We start from the raw sequence: 25,471 nt of genomic DNA on the forward strand, positions 1-25,471 counted from the left end.
GTCTCCCTACTTAAATGAGGTGTTGTTAGTCTCAATAGCCTTCTTGTCAAAATATCACATTCCAGCAAACCTTCTGTGACACTGCAAAGTAAAGGCAGTGCTGTAACAGAGGCTGTGGTTTTATGATGATGAAAAATCAAGGCCAGAATTTAGTTCTATGCACTGTTCAATGGTCAAATTTAGCCCTGGATGAACTATTTCACTTTCAGCTACAATTTCCAATTGATTTAATAGAGTACCACCCTACAAATTTGGTGGTATTCGTTACATGTAGTTTTACCCTGGACTAATTCTAATTTCAAACCCTGAAAATGAAGAGAGAGCACTGTGTACAATTTTGTTGACTTTCAAATATATATTGAATATTATGAATATTTATAAATATATAATGACATCTATGTATTTGGTTTTGTATGAATGCAAATTATAAATGAATATAATTCAGAAATAAGACCTGTCAAAAATATAATTTTCCACATTCCTGATATTATATGTATATGACTCAACTTTCAAAATAAATTATATTCTCCAGCAGTCATTTCATTATTGGCCTGTCTGATAATGACATGATATGTTGCATGTACAAATGGGAATGACCTAGCTAACCCTTGTCTGCGCCATTCATCATAGATACTCTTTATGGTGAACATAAATTTACCAGAATAAAAAATTGTATGAGAAAATAAATGATAGCATTTTACCCAGCTGCCAGTACTGAAATATCACTTGTTATAATAACACTGTCAGGAATATTATTTGTAAAGTGAATTTCAGCAACTCTGCATAATAAGATCATTGCATGGCACAATTAAATAAATAGATTGAAACATCACAGTTGTTTTTAATTTACCATTCCAAAGTGAGTGTAAATGATTCACAGTGCATTAAAAAATCAAAATTAGCTTAGAAGGTAAACTGACCTATTATAGTCTATAGTTCCAAACAGGACAGTGTTTTTATACGTATTAAAAACTTCATTACACTTTTCCAGTCTAGTCAAGCCAGTGACTCAAGGTGTTAATTGTGGTTCGACCACATAGTGAGCGAAGCGCGAATGGCTCGTGTCAGTAGTAATCCATCACAAATTGACAGGCTGTCAAATGTTTTTGACCTCTCTCATGTTTCTAGGACTGATATGATATACAAATGTCCAACCAGGACTCCACCTCCAGTCTGTTTAAACTAAAATCATGTGGGGATGCGACGACGTCATCATGTTTAAATGAACGCTGTTGGGGGAGCTCAGAATTCTGTGCAGGAGTCATGGGCTTGACTAGACTGGAAAAGTGTAATGAAGTTTTTAATACGTAAAACACTGTCCTGTTTGGAACTAGACTACATTTTGTAACTGACTTAGTACTAGCACAATAAAAACCAAGGTACATCTATTGTATTGTTGTATCTGTGATTTTTGAATACATCTATCTATTGAAAACAACATTTGACAAATTCATTAATGTTACCAGATTAATTTTAATAACAAATACATTAGAATATCGTACAATAAAGTACATTTACCATGAATTGTGTAGAAGTGAAAGTCATTGTAATCATAGTCGCCAATACATAACCAGATTATAATCAAAGTGTGACAGCTAGGATACGTAAAAACTCAAACTCTTCCAACCATGGACATATTCCCAAAGAAGGAGGACCATTTAGGAGGTATGTCACTGTGTAGATCATGGAGGTCAGAACACCTTCCTACATACATGTACATGTCATGTTGTATACCTCCATGTGCACAATGTAGATAAAGACTTGTTTGTAATATATACACTCCAGTGTAAGTCTTGCAGGTTCATAACTAAAACTGTCTGTGTCTGTGTGTCGTCTAATGATAGCCATATTTTGTTGTTGTGAGTCAAAATGATAAAAACTGACATTTCTTGTGAGTCACCACGTAGTAAGAGATAGGGGAACACCAAATTTTGGTGCGTCACTGGAAATTGTGTGAGTCAGTGGTGCATCAGATTGGCCTAGATGGTATTGCTCTGTGTCAGTATGTGGGTTTATCATGTAACTTTTTCATTGATTGGTTTTACGATCCAAGTTTTGTTCTATGACATGCACCACTAAATGTGTACATTTCAGTGCCAATGTATACTATTGAACACTTTCTAACAGAACTACATTGTCATTTGTAGCTGCACACCAGGCTGGTTCAGTGCTAGCTGCAATAATTGTAGCGTTTGATGTGATTTTGAGGGTTTTTTCGTCTGTTTTTGTGCTTTTTTTCATTCTGAAGTTTAACCCGAATCAAACGCTACAATTCCTCTTACACAAACGCAAATAGATGGAAGCGATTCAGATCTGAATCGCAAAGTTGGGCCGATTTTTCTGCTAAATTACGGCTTACCTGGCAAACTATTGGTCATTTCCTAACGCCAACATTAATTACGGGGCCTTTAAGACCCAAGAAGTGTTCAGAGGTACTCCAGTTCCGTCAAAATCAGCAAATATAGCAACGCATGCAGCATTATGAAACGGGTGGTACACTGACACCTCGCTCACGTTTTCAACGTGGTCTCGTCTATTTGCGTTTGCGTTAGAGGAATTGTAGCGTTTGATTCGGGTTAAACTTCGGAACAAAAAAAGGCACAAAAACAGACGAAAAACCCTCAAAATCACATCAAACACTACAATTATTGCAGCTAGTTCAGTGCTACTGCATGTATACTACTGGGCTGTCACTTGCACCTCATCAAATATGTGTTAGTAATGGAGAGAGTTTAATATGTGCCAGATGATATTACCAGAGTAAGCACCAGCTGTCATCAGGCTAGCAAATTGGAGAGCTATTGTTGAAACTATTGTACTTTATTAAACCTACTGGTAAACATACCAGACTCTGTGTCATATTCACATTGTATATTTACTTATTTCAACATAGTACAAATCCTTGTAAGATGCATCCACAGTTACCCATATTAATAGACAACTTACATATCTACAAATATATATGTTACAAATATTAATGAAATTGCAAGACCATTAACACAACATTAACATAGGGACAACTATGACCTGGGTTCATAATACTGCAATCATATTCGCAATGTCAACCACATGCCAAGCATTCATTATGTCTAAAAATAACCCAAGTCATAAACAATAGAGGTCTTTATCTGTAAAAATGCAGAGTACATAGTATACACATATAACAATAGACTTGTGGCCAGTTCTAAGATCACATGTCTCCCCGTACAACACCATATATTCTGTATATGCAGGGGATTGCATGCACTACTTGGGGATGGTTGTCACTTTAATGTTAAAACCCTTCTCTGTCATTGATGGTGTTTAATCTTTAATATTCTATAAAATCACTCACAATTAAGAGCTGCACATCAACATGAATGCCCTTCTATTATTTCATTATGAAAATGTTATTTCTATTATAATAAAGACAATACAAGTCTAGATGTAGCAACTTATAAAGCGATGTTCTCATGTAATGCATTTTGGAACTAGAATATTGACTATGAAGGCTGCAGTATGATACATGTCTAACGGATGCAAATTAATATGTGCTATCACATATCACAGACACTTGAATTTCAGTGTCCTGCTGGTTTAAGAATAAGAATGTAAAAGTGAAATATGATTTTTAAAATTTAGTGATTATGGTGGAGCCTATACATGTCAGTAAATTATATTAAACGAAGTGATATGGGGTGACAGCTGTTTTATGTGTAAATAATAGGTAATACCTGTACAATGATTGGCAATGTATGTATACTAAGTACAGGTGATATGGTATTAAGGTCATTGTACAGATGAATTTTTATGTTGTGCTATTATTAGTGGTTAAATTTACAACCTTCACATTTTGAGTTGAAAGATATACATGTACATGTATGCAGTATTCAAGGATGCAAACGTCCCAGTGTGGAATAAGATTTATTATAGTACTTAAGTTATTAAGTGTAAAATATACTGACTGGCAGAGCCATTTTAGACTCTTCAGCTCAAAAAATGCAGACCCCATTTTAGACCAAAGGTTTAGAAAATGCACCCTATAAAGGGCAGCACATATATGTATTCTCAAATAAGGGGAATAGGCTGACTTTTTGTCGGGAATACAACACCAAATACAAAACCTGTACATGTAGACGTTGTCATCATAAACTTTTGTAGACCAAATAGTTGAAATACAGGTGATGGTTGTGCTCAATTCCAGCTCAGACCACCAAACCTGAAGTTTCGTTCAAAAATGAATACAATTGCCTGTAGATCAACCATTACCTGTGTACAACCATTGCCAAGACATATTGACCACTCACCATTTTTACTATATGCTGTATTTGTACTTAGGATAAATATGCTGTGACATACATATATAAATTCTAATTGATATCATTCCCACACAAGTTTAGAAGTGTAAACTCTGAATGAAGGGATAATCCCAAAATGTCAGATATTTTCAACTACATATTGGACCGATTACCTTTTACATGACATTGTACATTTGTAGCTTAACTATTTTAAAGCTTTTTAACATGTTTCTTTTTCCAGGTAGCATATTTGGTCCAAAAGTTATTCCTTTCAAAGGTCAGAAATATGAAGATCTTAAAAAGATGTGTCAAGACCAGGGAAATTTGTTCTCAGATCCAGAATTTCCCGCTGAAGATCGGTCTATCTTTTATAGCAAGTCAGTACCTGGTCAAGTAGAATGGAAACGACCCAAGGTAACTAAGATACAGAGAAAGTCACTCTCATTTTGTGTTTTCAAAAAATGTTTACGTCTCACCAAAATTCAGAAATATACAGGGTTTCCGTTTATATTATACTAAGTTGTCAATCAAAAACTAAAATATCTGTGTTACATAGAAACTAAGCTAGAATGAGTTAATTCAGAGGAGACAGAAAGATCCGCAAGAGGAAGTAAAATGAGAACTTGAATAAATACAATGTACAAGCTTGATTTTTGGTACGAATGGTGAATTATGTTATTTTCACTGAAAAAAAACAGGAATTGAGACTCAAGTTCTCTATGCTTTATCTCCTGTTACACTGCCTGTAAACATTGTACAAGTAAATGAAATACAGCACAATAGTGCAAAGTTGCATTTCCTACTAATACCACAGTATTATGTGTTAGCTATGGAAATATGTGGTCTGATAACTCTGATATTATTATTATTATTATTATTATTATTATTATTATTATTATTATTATTATTATTATTTAATTCTTAAAGAACGCACTACACATACGTCTCAGTGCATTGTACACAACAAAGTAAAAAAAAAAAAAACACAAAAAAACAACATAATTAATGTTCATGAAACAAAGGGAATTAAAATGCAGTCAATACTGATAAAAAAAGAGATCGAGGTAAGAACATATCAAAAATAGTCTAAGAGCAAAAAAAAATTATGAGTTTAACAGAAATATTGCACAAAAAGATGCGTCTTCAAATGGCGTTTGAAACAATCAACCGTTTCGGCGGTGCGAATTTCTAGGGGCAAAAGGTTCCACAAAGCAGGAGCGCAGACAGAAAAAGCTCTTTGGCCATACATTCTATTGAATTTGCCTCTTGGTGGTACTAAGCGTAATGTATTCAATGATCGAAGATCTCTAGCTGGGACATACAACTCAATTAAATCTTTCAGATACAATGGTGCGATTCCGTGTACAATTTTATACGTAAGTAACAAGACTTTGAATTTGATCCGTGCATCAATTGGCAGCCAATGTAAATCAACTAGGATGGGGGTAATGTGATCAAATTTGCGAGTGCGACTGACAAGGCGAGCGGCTGCATTTTGGATGGATTGAATGCGAGCAAGCTGGTCTTTCGAGATACCATGCAGGAGACTGTTACAGTAGTCTAGCCTAGATGTTACGAATGCATGGATTAATTTTTCTGTTGTTGCCTTATCTAATAATCTGCGAATCTTGCCAATTCTAGAAATATCTGGAGTGGAACAGAGATTTGTCGGAGTTCTTGGAGCAGCCTTTATTTTTACCTTGACCTGAAAAGGGATACATTAAATACAATGCATTTGATGAAATTTCTATAACCTTTGTTACAAAGAACTGAAAATCTGGGGAAATTTCCACTGCTATAGCTGTGAGGAATAGAAACAGTGAAATGTATAAATTTCAAAGTGCATTGTCAACCTAATCCACCTATATGTGTTGTTAATTATATAACCTGTAAAGTTTACATATGTTGTATGTTTGTCACTGATCATGTTTTCAATATCGAAGTTATTAACATTTTTGATAGAAATATGAAATTCAAATGAGTCATGATATCAGAAGGTTTCTCTGAGAAAGAAAAGGTGAATCAACTTTTTTTAAACAAAAATATTGAACATTGTATCAAGCTAGTAACTTCAAAGACTGGGACCTTGTCTTCTTCCAATTTTACCATTTGAAAGGCCAAAATATTATTTGTATAAAGGCCAAAATGAAAGTTTATTAAAGTATGTTTATCTATAACACAGAGACTTATATGTTACTAGTTGTACCACACCAATTGTAACCTGTTTTGATACCTATAGTTCCCCCCCCACATACATACACACACACACACACACACACACACACACACACTCACATATACACACACACACACACACACACACACACACACACACACACACACAAATTCAATCAAAATCGGCAACAGTAGCATCAATGCAGCATTTTGAAATGGGTAGTATGCTGACATCTCACTCACGTTTTCAGCGTGATCTCATCTATTTTAGTTTGTCCACCAGGAATTGTAGTGTTTGCTTTCAGTTAGACATCGTAATGTAAAAACCCCACAAAAACGGAAGAAAAAACCCTCAAAATCACAACAAACACTACAATTATTGGGCTAACGTACACCTACTATATAGAATAGATTAGAATGTATTTGTGTGCATGTATATATGGGTCATGGGTCATGGGTGTGTGGATATGTGGATTGCATAAAAGAAACTGTGAAAGAAAGGTGAAAAGGTTGAAGTCAGACACCACTCACAGTATTTTAACTTCTTTGTATTGTGTATTGTGTATATACATCAATTAGAAAGGTCACAGAGGTCAAATGACTAAGATGTGCCATGTCATTCAGCCGTTACCAGTATTTTTTACATGAATACTGGCTGATACAGTGATGGGAGGGCAGGGTCACACAACACATATATGTACATTGTCATATACAGACTATGAGGTCAAATGAGTCATTTTATGTGTGTGAGTATTTATAAATATATAAATTATTGATATCTTAGTATACTCAGACAAAATAAAGCCATTTTCATAAGCTATGGATTCTTGAGAGTCATTACATGATTGTTCATCACCCACATTAAGTGCCATGTTGGAGAAACCGAAAGTTGAAGTTGTGCCACATTTGGAGATTTTGTTGTTGGTCACATTACCTCTCAAATACATACGTGACTAATGAATATTCATGGTGTTTTCACTGAAGGCAATAAGCATTTAGGAGTCATGACTATTCATTGTTCACCTCTTACATTATGTATTTCTGCTGACTTCCAATGAGGCAATGTGGCACATGGTGTGTCTCTGAAATTGTATTTAATATAGGTGATGTAACATCATCAAATGACTGTCTAGAAGGTGAAGTTTATAAAAATGTCTTTATCTCCTGTGTAGTAGACTGTAAAATGTGGTGCAATTCTAGGAAATGCACTGAGATGTACCCTATATATTTCCTTGGGGAGTTAAAATGGTTATCATTTATATACAATCAGCCTCAGCTGCCAAAAGGTTTTGTTTATGTTATTATTTGTGTCTAAGCGTTGTTTGTTTATTTGTTTATTTACAGGAAATTAGTGATGATCCTCACTTGTTTGTTGAAGGAGCCAGCAGTGGTGATGTTAGTCAAGGTAGTCTTGGAAATTGTTGGTTTGTAGCTTCGTGTTCCAGTCTTGCACAGGAAAAAGAACTCTGGCACAAGGTGATTAATATAAAGTTTACCAATGGACAGACTGGACTGTTCTTTGTTCATGGTTATAGTCTGTAAGGTATGCGGTGATGGTGCGCCCTCACACATCAGTGAGGGCAAAGTGTCACGACATATCTTACAGTCTAGTTCATGGTGTTAGCCTAGAAATTTGAAAGTTAGAAAGTGTTTACATACAAAAGACTATAAAAATCACTTTCTGAATTGGTTTATATATGTTAAGCTTCCTCTGGAATGATATTTCTGGCAAAAGTTTCAAGTTAAAAGAGTATGATTTAGACATGATGATGTTATAATTTCTACTCCAGTCTGACATTACTGAAATTGAAATCTAAAATATCTCAAATATTTTTTACCAAAATGGAAATAGATCTCGCGCGATCAATCAATGAATGAAGTCACATTATTTTATACTAAATACTAAAGACCATTAAATGTAAGAGGAACAGTTATTTAGTTGCAAGGATTTGACCACAATTGATATCTTTGCATGTAGTCAAAAAGTGGCCTTTAAAAATGGCCTTCAGTATACATACATGTATGTAGGGTATCATAACTACCAACTGACACTGTGCTGGTGACCCTGTCTCTATCATTTCATGTTTTCAACACTAGAGGGTGCTCTCAAAGAGAACGTTACTCCCCTTACAAAATGTATGACATCATCATCATCATATTATATTCCCTTTGTCAGGTTGTTCCCAGCCATGAAGACCAGGAATGGGATTCAGATAATCCACAGAAATATGCCGGAATATTTCACTTCCGGTTTTGGAGATTTGGTGCCTGGGTTGATGTGGTGATTGATGACAGGCTACCTACAATCCAAGGAAAACTTATCTTTGTTCATTCTAATGAAAGAAATGAATACTGGAGTGCATTGCTGGAGAAAGCATATGCAAAGTAAGTAAAACTAATATAAACTATTTGTTGAGAAGTTTTAAATGATTCGTCATGTGGAGACTGCAGATGTTATGTCTTACCAGGCTTTGATGGTTCCGATTTACATGTACACTGCAGATCTGTCTGTGAAAGCCTTGACAATTCTCAAATGATATCCCTGTCAAACAGTCCCAAATCTTAAAGTGGCCATATGGATGAGAATTTGGTATTTATTTTGGATTTTTATTTGATAAAACAGCTTCACTATGTTTTTCTACTTGAAAAAATAATGTGAAATAACATATACCAAGTCCATGTTCATAACTCAATACATTGCAAAAAGATGCAAAAAAGTGTAAAAAGTTTGTTATTGTACGTACAATAACAAACATTTTACACATTGTTTAATGTTTTGCTGTTTATTGAGATGTGAACATGGACTTGGTATATGTTATTTCACATTATTTTTTCAAGTAGAAAAACATAGTGAAGCTGTTTTATCAAATAAAAATCCAAAATAAATACCAAATTCTCATCCATATGGCCACTTTAATGGAAAATCTTTAGAATCATGAATCCATGTAGTGTTTTTTGTGAGTACATCTTTACCAAAAGAAAATCAGTGGGAGCAATACCCAGCACAGTATATTATTTCTTTAATATATGTATGTATTTGTAGACTATCTGGCTGTTATGAAAATCTTGATGGTGGTAACACTGCTGATGCCTTGGTAGATTTTACTGGTGGTGTAGCAGAAAATATAGACCTTGTACTCTATGCTGAAAATGAAGATAAAAGAAATGAACTCTTTAAAGATATGATAAAATGTCTGGATAGGAGAGCCTTGATGAGCAGTTCTATCAGGGTATGTATATATGTGCAGCTCTTGTCTAATAATAATATAGCATGGTGTAATATGGTTTAGTTTAGTGTAGTTTAGGGTATGCAGTGTAGTTTAGTATATATAGTGTAGTATAGGACGATGTAGTCGTATAGTATAGTGTTGAAGTGTAGTAATGTAGTTTAAGTGCAGTGCAGTGCAGTGCAGTGTAGCGTAGCGTAGTGAAGTGTAATAGTGTAGTATAGTGCAGTGTAGTGATGTAGTATAGTGCAGTGTAGTATAGTGCAGTGTAGTCGTGTAGTTTAAGTATAGTGTTGAAGTGTAGTAATGTAGTGTAAGTGTAGTGTAGTGTAGCATAGCATTATGTAATGTAAAGTAGATTGTAGTGTAGTGTAGTGTAGTGTAGTGCAGTGTAGTGTAGTATAGTATAGTGTAGTGTAATGTAGTGTAGTACAGTGTAGTGTAGTGTAGTGTAGTGTAGTGTAGTGTTATGTTATGTAGCATAGTATAGCGTAGTGTTGTGTATACTAGTGTAGTACAATGGAGTACAGTCAGTGACTCAAAATTACTTGTGGAGACACATAATCTAAAGTTAATAAATAAATAAATACACAAACACAGATGAACATTAATCACAGTGATAACAATGTATAATTCTGTATATATCATATATACTAACTTTGTACATTTTAGTTAGATTTTGTTGTATCCTGTGACTGTAACCTTTGATCAAAGGCAGAATAATACAATTTAGCTATGTTGAAACCTCCACAAATGTATGCTGTATGATGATTGCTACATCGACAAGTCTGTTGAACACATTCCCTCTAACCAGCACAGACACAGACTAACATATGAAACTCTATGAACACAAATTTTACTGGTAGATTAGGTAATCATATATTAATATTTTCATACTTTCATTTATTTTATTTTTTTGAGTTTGTAAGCTTAATGTTTATATGTTGAGAGAATGAATTGAATATTTTCTTTACAGGTAGAGGTAAAAGTTGTCTGATTACTAACACATAAACACCAAAAACACTACCAGTATGAGGTAACCTAATAGTATATGGGGGACCAGTCACATTTATTGTGGTGTACATGGCCATGTGGGGGTGCTGTTGCGATGTCATGTTTTACCACAACTTTGTTGTTCAGTCAAAATGTCTCAAAGAAAAACTGCCAAGTGCCATATATGCGCCTATTCGAGAATTAAATATTAATGATAGGGAAACTACATAGCTATTGAGTTCCAAAATATCAACATTTTATCGAACAATAGATCAGGGTAATCCCAAGGTATCGTAATGAGGGAGGAGACATTTTATTAGTGAGATAGACTGAAATTGTATAATGTATTCTTTGATGTGGGTCACACTTGGGACAGCGCCCTCACACGGTCTTTCACAGTACCACAGACAAGATGTTTGTGACAATATTTAATGTTAACATGGTCATAATGAGTGGCATCGCTGTGCATAGCTTTAAATACATGAACAAACAGTACATCTTTAACTAAATCAGAGATACATGAGGTTTGATCTTGATGCACTATACTTCAGTTTCCGCAATGCTTTCATTGTAGAAAGTGGCTGAATTTGTACTATTCAAAGTTGTGATTTTTATAAGTTTTGTACAAATGCACTGTTTGTCCTTGTATACATATTTGTAAGTGACTGGTCTCTTAGACTGCTTCAGAACCAAACTGGCTGTTCAGGGGTGTGTACTGGTACACAGGTTTATCATGGAAACCTCATAATACACTATTACACTCCATGCATGCATTACATACATGGACACATGGACCTCAACCATTGTGTGGAAACAGTCAACCCTTATACATGTATAATGGAGTTGTCAAGTATATGGCCATATAAATCATACTGTAATGGTACCACTATACATATTCACAGCACTACACAGTTGTGAACATCTTTTGGTGTAATTTTTGGTCCATGGTCTCAAACACATTGATTCATGTGTGTATTGTTTCCTTTTGCATGAATAATACACTTGTGAAGACAGATGTCAAATCTGTGTTTTCTATGTGTTGTTTGAAGTTAACTGTAACTAGTATTATCGTTTCCAAATTTTAGCTGGAGCTCTTTAGTATAGTCATAACTAAAACACAGTGTATTTTCCATGGCAATTTTATTACAGTTATAACTTCATCAAGATTTTGTATATCTACGATATTTCCTAGTTTTATAATGAACAGACAATAAACATATGCAAAAACAATATGTTCTTATCAATGTTGACGCAAACATGTGATGTGTATAGGTCATCTGCACAGGGCTTGGTTTTGATCACTGTTTTTGCTAAGAGCAATATGGAGGTAAAATTTAGCTGAGTTTCCCTATTACTTTACTGGGTTCTCTACCAAAATTGTGGTAGAGTGTACATGTATGAGAAATTATACCAGCTTTATCATAGTACAGTGTATTTATTTATTTATTGTATTTATTTATTTAACTTTGACAATAGTCAGGCAGTCCACACAGATGATGAACACCTATAAACATTGACTCCAAAACAAATATACATAGAAGTATGTATGTGAATCTATACCAGGTTTATCTGTTCCCTCCTGTTCTGTTACAAGGGTTACCCAACCTTAGCAAAAATTACTGTTGACATTACGTAATAGCAATAACCCTGTTATGCGAATGAATACTGACCAGCACTCCTTCAAGGCAGGGGAGAATCTTGTATATGGATTACTTCATGGCATTGGAATCATCATCACCATTACAATGTACTATTTGTTAACTAACCAAGCCATCCAAAACAAAATATTTGTTGTACTGTCTTTTCTCTTTCTATTATCATTATAATGTACTATATGTTAACTAACCAAGCCATCCAAAACAAAATATTTGTTGTACTGTCTTTTCTCTTTCTATTATCTCATTTCACTTTTCAGAACTTGTTAGCATTCTGCATGATGTCATTTCTGTGTTCACAAATACTTGACAATGTGTGATTTAAATGGAGGATGTACCCATTGGTAGGCCTGGGATACTCATTTGATGTGTGTGTGCGGTGTCTCTCTGTAGTTTGATGTACTCTGTTGGTTCTTGTCTAGTTTCAAGTCATTCATTAATTTAATTTCATTTACAGGCATTGTTCATTCAGTCTGTTCATAATTTCATCCAGAAACCATTTGTTGTTGTTAGTTGATGCTGTGATTCCCAATTCCATCCTCAACCCTCATCAAATGTGTTGTAAATATTTATCCATGTATAGTTAGCTAGTTGAATACCGTTTTGTTTGGTTGTTTGTTGTTTGTTTAGAAATAGTAGAAATTTTAGCAATTTTGAATATGCGTGTACATTGCAACCAGGATTAAATAAATATAATTATTTTAGTGTAGTTGTTTTTTGCACAGTGCATGTTACATGTCAACTAGAACTTAGTCTATCCATCAAGTCCAAAATCTCACCTTTGGGGTGGTGATAACTAATTACTATTATGTATAATTTATGTATTTTAAAAAAAATGTTCATTCACATGTTTTAACAACTGGACATATCAGTACTTTCCTAGAATTTTGGTTAATATGTATATGTTGTATATAAAGTGAACATAATTGCCAAGCCTCATGGTCAACTGCCATTTCTGTACATTCTGAAAACTGCATGAAGAGTGCCCTCAACCTTGCTCGGTCATAATTACAAACTGGTGCTGAGCTTGATACATTCATGGCTGACACGAGTAAACTGTGAGGGCTGGCAGATAAGTATGATAGAGTGTTGTATGTAGAAACTTTGCTTAGAGAATGCTATGATAGTAAGCTTTGTTCAGATAGTAAGCTTTGCTTAGAGAGTCCTTTGGTAGTAAGTTTTGTTCAGAGAGTGCTGTGATAATAAGCTTTGCTTAGAGTGCTTTGGTAGTAGGCTTTGTTCAGAGAGTGCTGTGGTAGAAGTGTTGGCTGTCTGTCTTAATTGAATTGTTTGTCATTGTCATGGTGGGATATTGTCATTTTTATATAATAAAAGTGTCAGTGAAACATCTAACATTCATCCCCAAGTTAGGCAGTAATTCTGCACAAATACACTACATTGTGAAATAAAAGTAAATGTTCTTCCATTTTTTGAAATAAAAATTTTGTTTTCTAATAGAACCAAATAAACCTTTTAGATTACTAAGGGGACTGAAGTTCATGTAGGTTATGTTGCAAAAGAAAGATTGTTTTATTTTAAAATACATCTATATTTGCAGTAAATTGTTACAGATTTTATTATTTTCATTTGCTATAAATAGAAGGAATATTGTATGTAATTGTTCATAAACTGAGTTTGGAAATACATGTTTTTCTTCTCATTTTTAGTGTGATACATATTACATGTCCATTGGTCATGGAAACATTGTCACGGTTTGTAGTAACAAAATGATACAATGTAACAATGCTATTGTCTCATACATTTATGTTGTTACATTGTTGATAGGTTGAATCAGCTGATCAAATGGAAGCTAAGACTGAGGTAGGACTCGTCAAAGGACATGCCTATGGTATCACAGCTGTCAGAAATGTAAAGATTGGAGACACAGGACTGCTGTCGTTTTTCCAAGGAACAGAGAAAATTCCCATGGTCCGACTACGTAATCCATGGGGTGAGAAAGAATGGAATGGTGCATGGAGTGATGGGTAAGTGACGTATAGTGTAGAATACAGCTAAAAATATAATCATATTTTGTTGTAGTATTGAACTCAGATCATAAGTAAATTACCAGGCTTATATCAGCTCAAAGACTTCGCCTTCTTGGCATTTCACTGATAGTTATAAGCTCTTAAAAGTCATGAATATTCATTGTTCAACCAGTGCATAAACATTTCTGCTAACTCCCATGATGCAATGTGGCCCACAGCAAAAATCCCCAAATAAGGTAAAAGTTCAATTGTCTGTGTTCTCTAAAATCATGTATACTGTGTGTGATGTCAAATCATGAAATAACGCACCATAACCTAAAGTTTATGAAAATACCCATATCCTGGAGTGATATTCCCCTCCCTTTGAAATTGGTCTCACAAGTGTAAAAAGCTTACACATATAATTGAACTGTCTGACCTAATCTAGCCATTCCCCAGTGCATCCATTGTTACTATGGTAACACTAATTTCTATGGTTGTGTTTCAGATCACCAGAATGGGAGAAAGTTAGTAAAAAGGAGAGAGAAAAGATGGGGCTGACATTTGATGATGATGGAGAGTTTTGGTAAGCTATTTATTAAAAAAGTGACATTTTAATGCAATTATGTTTGGTATTATCACCTACACTGAAATGTAGTTATAGTGTCATAAGAATGTGATGATCACACAACACCACACCACATGACACCACACCACATCACATCACACCACACCACATCACACCACACCACACCACATGACACCACATGACACCACACAACACCACACCACACCACATCACATCACGCCACACCACACCACACCACACCACACCACACCACATTACACATCACGCCACATCACATCACACCACACCACACCACTCCACACCACACCACACCACACCACACCACATCACATCACACCACATCACATCACACCACATCACATCACATCACATCACATCAAATAGTATCACATCATTGTTACATCACATCATAGTGCATCACATATCCGTATCAAATCATACCACATCATATGGTATGATATTCCTAACCAATCATCTGATATCATCTTATCTATTCACAGGATGACTTTCTTTGATTTCTGTCGGTATTTCACCAATGCTACCATTTGCCGTCTTCCAAACACAGCTTTTATCAGTTTCCTGAAGACATGGAGAGAGAAGGTGTTATTTAGTAAATGGAAGACAATCAAAGACATTCATCAGAACAGAGCTGGAGGATGTGTCAATTTCAAAGATACATTCTTACAAAATCCACAGGTAAATTACTGACACATCTGAGCTTCCTTATTAGTTTTTATAGCCAGTCAAAATTAGTATTTTCTCAGTGTTTGTACTGAGGTTTTGAAACCCTGATATTCACACAGAAGAGAAAATCTATTAACACTAGCTGTAACTGGAACAACATGGTGTTACTATTAGTCTCTCAATCAACTCAAAATAACTCTGCTGTGACAGTTTCTACAACATTTACACCAATTATTCATGTTTACCTACTCTGTGAACTGCTATCGTGGCCATTTGTGGCTTTAGCAAAAATACAGACTGACTGATCAACATACCGAATATGATATGAATGCTATCTTTACCTATTAGTATTCTATCTCTATTGTAGTTTATGTTTGACATAACTGATGATGATGGTGATGAAGTCATGATATCAATTAGTCAACGAGATAAACGAGCCGACATCGAACAGCAAAATTTAACTATTGGATATCGAATTATGTCAGTAAGTGTCCTGTACGGTATATCGTGTTCTATCTAACAATTATGTAATAATAATAATAATAATGTATACATTATTAATCCAAATTACATTTGGAAATTCAAATATAGTCACCACCTGTGCAGTGCCCAAGTGCTCTTGTATTAAAGGTGAACACCACTCGAGGAAGTGAAATCATTTTTGTAAACTATGGTTTCAGTGAAATAATTTCATGATTTTTACATCACTTACAATTACTTGCGAGTTTAGAAAAACATCAAGTTGATTTTGTGCCTTTATAGGTATCTTTACAATGGGCTATTGCATCATGGGAGAAATAAATGTATTCAAGGTGCACACTGAGTATTCATGAGAGCTGTTTGACACTGTTGACTGCTGTTAGAGTATAGACACTCAGAATTCATGAATATTCAGTGTGCAACTATGCTGAATAAATTTTGCATTCAATTGGAGATTTTACATGTCTCGTTACAGATCTTGTGAGATGTGCAAATATGCCTCGCACTTACGGTTGTCAAACGTGATTGTGGTCAAGCTTTTGCCATGGCTATGTGCGATGATGTTGAGAACAATTATAGTATTGCTAAGCATTTGACACTTTCAGCTTGCCCACTCTCAAGTGGTTGCTATGGATGCAATGGTTCACACTGGATCTCATGGGATGTGCCGCGATACCAAAAAATGTCTTGTTCTGAGACTTATGTCCTTACCACCATTAGTGTATATTTCTCTTAGACAAGGCACAGTTATACTGTCCAGTAATACAATTTAGAAGTATACACAAGTATAGCAACATGCTGAATACATTGTTTGGTTCCATTTCCAGGTTGAATCTAACCGTAAATATCGTTGCCATACCATAAAACCCAAAGTGGTAGATTCTACTTACATCAATTCAAGGAGTGTGTTTGAAAGGAAACATCTGCCACAAGGTCGTTACATTGTCGTAGCAACAACCTTTGACCCAGGTGAAGAAGGTGATCTCATGTTCCGTATATTCAGTGAGCATGATTCTAATGCGTGGTAAGTGTTTTGAAATAAGATACATGCATGGTTTTCAATACCACGTTCTCATATTTATTTACACAAAGTTTTATAGAATGACAGGTGCAGAACACGGTATTAGGTAGGGTAGCGCATGTTGGTTGCATTATAACAGTTGACAAGTTGGGAACAGTGCTGTAGAAATGATTATCATGCTGAAGACAGTTTCATTCAAAAAGTGTCCCGTTAACTGAAAAAGTGTCCTCGAAATGAAATTGAGAGCACAGTTGAAACAATGGGGAAGAGTTGGAAAGGAGTATAACAGTTGATAGTCAATGTTTATTGTTTATTTTCAGTGAGTTAACCAAAGACTGTCCTACTAAGACTTGTTGGAGTGGAATTGTTGGTTATCCATCAATTGTCACATCTATCACAGTCATGAGTGCTGCTGGATTACAGAAAATGGACAGATTTGGTGGAGGTACGTAACTTTTACTTGAACTATTTCTACAAGTGTGGAGGACTACAGCTTTTTTTTAGCACTATTAAAGCTGTTCCAGCTGCAACTGAAACATTTTTTTGAAACTGTTATGTTTAATAGATATAATAACATACTTGTAATATCACACACCCTGAAAAATATTGAATTATCGTGCATGGGGAAACATGTTTGTGCATAGACCCTAGGGTCTTAGGTTTATGTAGCTATACAGTGACATAATATGCGACAATAAATCCAATTATATTGATTTAGGGGTCTCCACCCAAAAATCAGCGATACAATATAATAATAATTTCAACCTGTTATTGGACTGCTTATGGATAAATCAACAATACTATATGATAATAATTTCAACCTGTTATTGGACTACTTATGGATAAAGTTCACCTCTAATCAATATGTGCAGGGTCTATATCAATCCATTGTGTAAAATGTTTACCCAACAGGTGCTGATCCCTATGCTTACATCAAATGTGAAGGTGATACATACAAATCACCTGTCAAGAAGGGTACGCTCAATGCAGAGTGGAATTATAGTGTACTTTTGTTTCGTAAGAAACCAGAACGTCCAATCACCATACAGGTATGAACAGCATTGTCACTTTGGTTGGTAACTTGGGTAGATTTTGTTAACCCTTTCAGGACTAGAAACTTTTCGCCAAAATTTTTGAACAAAAATTCTTGTTTCTCTGTAATTTTTGGAAAAAGATCAACTTTATTTTAGATCAGAATTCAAGAAATATTACTTCCCAATGAAGTAATATTCTTAAATTTTAGAAAATGTTCTTACAATCAAGTTTCTATTTATTCCAATGTCCTCTCTAGGAATGAAAGGGTTAATCATCACAGTTTACAGGGCAACTCCAGATTTTGTTAGATTGATATTGATGTTCAGATTGAGAGATTTGTAGACACTCCCTTTAGTACTCATGTGTTATTAAACAAGTGATAAAACTCAGAACTCACAATCACAAATCAATAAGTCTACTTGAGACCACAATGAATACAAATTACTGTAATTTCAGTTCTTTTTCGTTGTGTAATAATGAATGCCATATGTAATATTGTTGTCTGTCGTATTTGTTACAGACGAATTTATCCAGTAGTGAAACTCTTAAAGTACACACTTCAATTATACTGTGGCTATTGTTTGTTGCCATAAACTTAAACCAGGGTTTAAAATATTGTAAAGATGTCAGTTTTTTCACTACTATACATATACATGCTAGACTAGGGGTCATGGGGCATGGCAATTACAGAGTTGAGTTATGCTCAAAACATGTCACATTCACTTTGAAGTTGTCTTACTCCAAGAAATGCTAAGTCTGAAGTATGGTTTGATCACAGAATATTTATGTTTAAAGGAAGTTTACATTATGCACGTGTCTGTCTGTCTGTCTGTCTGCCTGTCTGTCTGTCTGTCTCTGCCTGCCTATGTCTGTCAGTCAGTCTGTGTATATAATAATAATCTTTATTTATACTGTCTCCCAAGAAGTCTAGTGAGGGCCATACCTCATGGGTTCAGTGTTAATGCAGGAGGAAACCGGAATATCTGGGGAAAACCTATAAAGGTCTCCAAGTTGTCACATTAACATATTCAAGCAGAAACATAGAGTGAAGATTGTTCCTTTCTGGAGTAAAACTAAAGTTTTAAATGTTCTGTTTTTTAATTTTAGATTTGGAATAGTAATCTAGTGAAGGATGAATTCATGGGTGAAGCCATCATCATGGGACAAGCTGATGGACAAGCTAAGCATTTCACTGCTTCTTTGAATGATAAAGGAAGTAAAGCCAATGAGAAGAAGCCAGGAAACCTTAGTTTAACCATGACAACATCTCCTGATATAAAGGGCCATTAAAAGTTCTGTAGTAGCAAAGAAAGCATTTTTAAGATTTTCAAGATACAATGTACTCCTAATATGATTTTTGACTCTGCACTGTTTTGCTGTGAAGTTTAGAGATACAGCACACATAAGATAAAGTCCCACGCAAACAGCTACTTTGATTGGTTTACAAGCTTTTCAAGGTATTGTCTGATTGGCTGATAGTTAACATTTGAAGACTGATTTGCTCATAGTATTAGTCTTTGATTGGCTGACAAACAAACTATGCTCTGTGATTGGCTACTATCATTTTTGTCCTCTTGAGAAATAAAGACAGGCTTTTTAAATAATTGCCTTCATAGGCTACTTGAATCTAAAAATGTTTCAATGCACACATCATTTGTGCATAATTATATTTTTCAATTTTAAAAGATTTATTTATTCAACGTGTTGATGCAGATTTGATGAAATAATGGTTTGTTAAAGATAATCAAAATTATAACATTCATCTAAATCCAAAAACCAATCTGATTAATTTTAACTAATACTAAAACAATTTATTCAATTATATGTAATTTCCTGAGTTAAGCTGAGAAAAAGCCATGTGATATCTGAAATTGAAGAAATATTTTGATAATTTTGAAATGTAACTTTTATATGGTTTAATACATTGCTGCTGAAGTTATTGATATATAGAATGATGGATGAATAAATCATGTATATTCAGTTTTGATGCTACAACTTGGCTTACATGTGATGTACAAAAATCAACATGAATAAAGTAATCTGTCACCAGCTTGATCATAATCTATTTGACCTAGATGGTAGCTGTATAACCAGCTGATATCTTGACTCTAAGAAGGTTAATACTTCTCGGAGAAAATTACATTAGTATTCTAGTTTGCCAGTAATAGAGACGCATTGTGCCTTGAATTTTATTTTCAGTTCAAATAACAGATCTTGTATTTACATAACATTTAAAGGATCTAGGAACATGTAGTGTCATGAAACAACAGAATTGTTGCCAACAATTGTTGGGAGTAACAATTGAATTTAAAAAGCATGTATATTCATGTTTGCTTGAGCCAATAAGGTTGGAAGTTATGAGCATGCTCACGTTAGCACATAATTCAGGCCAAGGATGGTTCACAGCTTGGTATGATTAGTCATGTTTTTAAAATTATATCATTAACAAGAAAATAGCGACACTAGAATTGTCATTATGCCTTGAATATCTGAATCAATATTAAACTTCACCCCCTCTATTGTAATTGTATGGGGCTTAACAATCTAACTGTCTGAGAACACTTCAGAGGTTGATATAAACAATGGAATAAGAAAGTCAAGCATTTGGAAAGTGATACACAGGTTTCATTTCATACATACATTGTACTTTCAAAAAATGTTTCCCAATACACAACAAAATACAAGTAATGGCATTTTCAATAAAGTAGTTGTTTTCTAAATATATATATTGTATAGTACATGTTTCCATGGTTTACACACATATATCCACTGTCACTTTTATGCTTCACATTTGTTAAAGATAGTTACATTAATACTTATGGATGACTTTTACATTTTGATATTTTAGATAGAATGTAGTGTGTTCCTTGTAAGTGTCTGAGCTAAACTCTCTACAAACGTTTCTTAGTACTGTCACTCTCACAACACTTCCACACTTCCGTGTTTAAAAGGCTATCTACTCTATGCTTAGGGAAGTAGCTTGGCTTACCGATAGCTTGATGTAGACAATACAGACACATACTTTTATATCCTGTCTATCTGAGAAGCGTTTCTTTAATTCTGAGAATTAAACTCTATATTCCTATTTTTCCAGAATACAAACCACATTCTTTTATCAATAATACTACAGAAGCAATACATTATAAAAGACATTTGTATACAACATTATTGAGGGTTGTGAGGTTTTGTTGAGTTTATGCTTTCCCGATTCCTTGAAGTGGGTATTCCAAAGATTTCTTTTAGATTTGCAGTATGAATTACAGTTTAAAAAGGTACTCAACAGTAAATAATATATAATATTATAAATATTTGGCAAAGATAATCACAGCAATATGATGTATTCTTAACTTGAGTACCAAAAATACCAACCATAGAAGTGTTCTTAGGTAACTTAGTAGATTTTAGCAATAAATCTAATTGCAGTGGTGAGATTTATCATATCATTCTGTAAACATGTAATTATTTGCATTTATGAACAGAACCCCATTTTGATGTAGATAGAAAGTTCCTTCATGGTAATTGCTACCCAATTATTACTTCTGTGTTGGTTTTGTGTCCATGCTATCACAACAAATTATCAGTCCACTCTTCAATAAAAAAAATGCCTTTTAGTTTTAAGGGTTCTAAGAACATGATTAAACTTTACAGGATACTAGATGTATGTCATGTGTTTGTGCATTCGAAAAACTTTGTTTACAACATTTTCTTGATTTTAGAAGCTTGAAGTATTCTTTGTTATTTGATGATCTAATTCTAGTTAAAAGGGATAAGCACTACATGCAATGTTATATTTGATCCTTTCGTAGACATTTTAGTCATAGTTTATCATTTGATGAAAACATATCGTGTACTGGTGGATCCTGTCCAGATTTTAAAATGAACAATCTGAAAGCTTCCTCAAACATAGGTACTTTGTGTATTTCTTAGATGTTTTTCAGTTAGACTTTAATGTTTACAAGCTATTTACTTAGTAGTTTGTTAAAGCACTTCTGATATGTAGGTGGTTCTGATCATCTTCTGCTGGAATCCTGTCCGGATGGTAAGATGTGCAAAGCATTTATGAGCTTCATCAAATATAGTTATTTCTTGTATATCCTAGACATTTTCAGGTTACTTTGTTGTGTTTTCAAGCTATTTATTTTAACATTTGATAAAGCTCTCACTGTTATGTAGATGGTTATTTAATGATAAATTGGTATTGAGGGTATAGACCATGGCATGATTACTTACTTTTAAAGCAAAGTAGAATTATCCTAACTAGAAAATTATTATAATTAGCTTGTTTAAAATTATGTACATAAAAACCATTTGTTCATATTTCATTTGTAAAATACTAAACACTTTTTCACTGTTTTATGTTTGATGCAATGATCTTGTAGTTGCATAAATATTCAAATACCAGTATTTACTCCCATTGCATTCTCTTGTCTCGTTAGTTTTTCAGACCACACTTTAGTCACCTGTTGACAATTAAAAGTTGCATTAAAGTGGCCATATGGATGAGGATTTGGTATTTATTTTGAATTTTGAATTCATAAAATAAGTTTATCACGGCTTACTTGAAAAATCAATGTGAAACAACATAGACCAAGTCTGTGTTTGTAACTCAATACATTGCAAAATGCTAAAAGATGTGTAAAAGGTTTGTTATTGTTCGTTACAATAACAAACATTTCACAGATTTATTAATCATTTGCAATTTATTTGAGTTACAAACAAAGATTTGGCATATGTTGTTTAAAATAGATTTTTCAAGTAGGAAGCCATTTAGAAATTGTTTTATAAATTAAAAATCCACAATAAATACCCATTCCTCATCATATGGCCACTTTAAATGAAGGGCCGTAAAGCATACATCTTGTAAAAAAAAACACAGAAAAAGGAATCCTTCAAAGAATGTTCTGTACAGGTGGCTCGTACAACATAATTTATGTAAGATAAGATACTTTAGCTCATTACCCATTTTATAAGAAGTATGCATTTCACAATTCGAGATGCAAAGTATACAGTGGTGGGTTGGTTGGTTGGTTGGTGGGTAATTGGGCTCAGAAAGTTACATTTAAAGTAAGATTACGAGATATTTGACACTAGAGTTCACTGTGTACAACAGTTTTGATATAAATTTTGTGTAAAGCCATGTCGTGCATGGGTGTTACTGTGATGACCTGAGCTATCATAATTTTCCAACAATCATAATATGTAGACAATCTAGAACTGTCAAAGATCCGAGTTGTTGTCAAGAACCCCCCCCCAAAAAAAAAAATAAAAAAATCTAATTTTGACAGAAGTTGCAAACAGTGGTATGTCATTTTTTAACAATATAGACATCATACACTAAAACAATAATGGATGTGATCATAATTTCTTTCTGAAGTAAATTTTGTGATATCTTTTATGCACTTGTTTAGTGAGTGTAGTCATGTATAATAGCTGTAAAGGTCACAAGGGTATCAGCAAATAGTTGGTTTTGAGATTGTATAAATAGTGTACACTTGTGCCACCCGTTAACATAAAACTTTTATTAATTAAAAATCCATAATAAATACCCATTTCTCATCACTATTGCTGCTAAATTTCTGATACATCATAGCCTGTACAAGGTTATGAAATGGCCAACTATGATATTCTTTATTTAGGTAATATTTTACACATTGACAGTGTTTGTATACATAGAGTAAAATCAAATGACCTTACACTATTTATGACTTATGGTTAGACCCAGGCTTGATATAGTGTATACTATTTTACCATTTCAGGCAACCTTTTTGTATTTTTTCTCAAAATGCATCTAGTTCATAACATTCACAACCTGCCACAGTATCAACTTTGAATTATATTGAGAAGGATCCCTTTCAGTGATAACAATAAATTGTATGGTCTAATTAATATTTTGTATGATTCAGTCCATTTTTACAGACTGACAGATATGTCATTGTTTGAGCTAAAATACATTGCTACAAGCTACAGCAATATGGTGTTTCCATAACAACAAATCTGTCGGTTTATCTCTTTTACTGTAAAATTGCAATGTTTAACTTTTTGCTAATTGCATTTTTAGCAATACTGAATTGAGCAAAGGTGACAGCAACAATACATATTTTGAATAAATACGACTAATCTTTATTTCTGGTTTTGTTATTACATTGATTGTTGAGTCTTTTTGATGTATGTATGTTTATAGTCCTGCTTCCATGACGGTGCACGAGTCTGTATTACTGACTTGACTCTAAACACCAGGGGAGGGGGAGGGACAATTGTCAGAATCGAGTCCCGAATTCCTTCGTATGCAAGCAGGACTAGTATGTTTAGAGTGTTTGCATGTGTACAGAATAGACTGTCTACTATCATCGGATATACCTTGCCTCTTAGAGAAAAGAAAATTCTGATTTAAAAAGAAACAAAAAAATTAGAAAATAGTCATTCAAAACTTGGCAATATACCTTTTAAGAGTATTGGAAATGATTGAATCTGTCGAATTTTTTTTATTATTATTTCTTTAATTCAGGCCACCAAGATGTCCCATAAAAATTTTTTTTTAAAATGGTTAAGTGTGCAAATAACCTGGGAACACATGCTAACGCTGGATCAGACTGATACTACCGTTGTTGCCGTGGTGATAATTTAAAGGAAAACATTGTGGACATGAAATGATTGAACAATATACCGGTAATGTGCACGGTTCGTTTATTCCCCAAAGAAACTGGATGCTCAACAATTCAGATTAGCCAGGGTGCGTAATAAATCATAGATGGGGATGCCCTGCTAACACTCATTGTGTATTTCTGTACTGTGACATCATTTATGTAACTCAATGACAATTTCTCAGTAATTATACGCCTGTGTTATAAAAAGTTAAATGAAAAATTTGAATGAAGTTATGGCCTGAAATATAAAGCTTACCTTGGTTTACATCTCTCTCTCTCTCTCTCTCTCTCTCTCTCTCTCTCTCCCCCCCCCCCCCCTTGGTTTACATCTCTCTCTCTCTCTCTCTCTCTCTCTCTCTCTCTCTCTCTCTCTCTCTCTCTCTCTCTCTCTCTCTCTCTCTCTCTCTCTCTCACGACTGTCGCGAAATACGGACAGCACACTGCAGTTGACAAAATTCACCCTTGACCTCTCAAGTCAAGTCACACTATCACGTCGCTGATTGGTCAATGACCCCCACATGACCATGTGACGCAAACGTTCGCGCACAAGTTGTCGTCTGCGTAGCCAGCTCGTGCACCTCAGCATTTTAGAGTTAGTAGGGTAGGTAGATTTTTGTTTATTTATAGTTCTGGTAGTAATATTTTCCATTGTTTTCCATATGGTCTTTGTGTTATTCCGCATCCACTGTTTCTTACGAGACTTTACAATTTTCACGATTTTATT

The 25,471-nt window shown here is 34.3% G+C and overlaps 1 protein-coding gene across 2 annotated transcripts in view; it reads left to right on the forward strand.

Moving 5' to 3' along the window:
- Positions 1–22,716, forward strand: part of LOC144442300 (calpain-5-like) — a 29,786-nt gene extending 7,070 nt beyond the window's left edge. For both annotated transcript variants that reach the window (XM_078131611.1, XM_078131610.1), the window contains exons 2-13: positions 4,519–4,691; positions 7,797–7,928; positions 8,629–8,837; positions 9,496–9,682; positions 14,113–14,312; positions 14,803–14,880; positions 15,384–15,579; positions 15,935–16,051; positions 16,875–17,071; positions 17,389–17,513; positions 17,981–18,117; positions 19,211–22,716. In XM_078131611.1, the coding sequence (XP_077987737.1) occupies positions 4,519–4,691; positions 7,797–7,928; positions 8,629–8,837; positions 9,496–9,682; positions 14,113–14,312; positions 14,803–14,880; positions 15,384–15,579; positions 15,935–16,051; positions 16,875–17,071; positions 17,389–17,513; positions 17,981–18,117; positions 19,211–19,393 (1,934 nt within the window). In that variant the 3' untranslated portion in view covers positions 19,394–22,716. The remainder of the gene's footprint in view (positions 1–4,518; positions 4,692–7,796; positions 7,929–8,628; positions 8,838–9,495; positions 9,683–14,112; positions 14,313–14,802; positions 14,881–15,383; positions 15,580–15,934; positions 16,052–16,874; positions 17,072–17,388; positions 17,514–17,980; positions 18,118–19,210) is intronic.
- Positions 22,717–25,471: the final 2,755 nt, after the last annotated feature.

This window comes from Glandiceps talaboti, chromosome 11 (assembly GCF_964340395.1).
Source record: "Glandiceps talaboti chromosome 11, keGlaTala1.1, whole genome shotgun sequence".
NCBI classification, from domain to species: domain Eukaryota; kingdom Metazoa; phylum Hemichordata; class Enteropneusta; family Spengelidae; genus Glandiceps; species Glandiceps talaboti.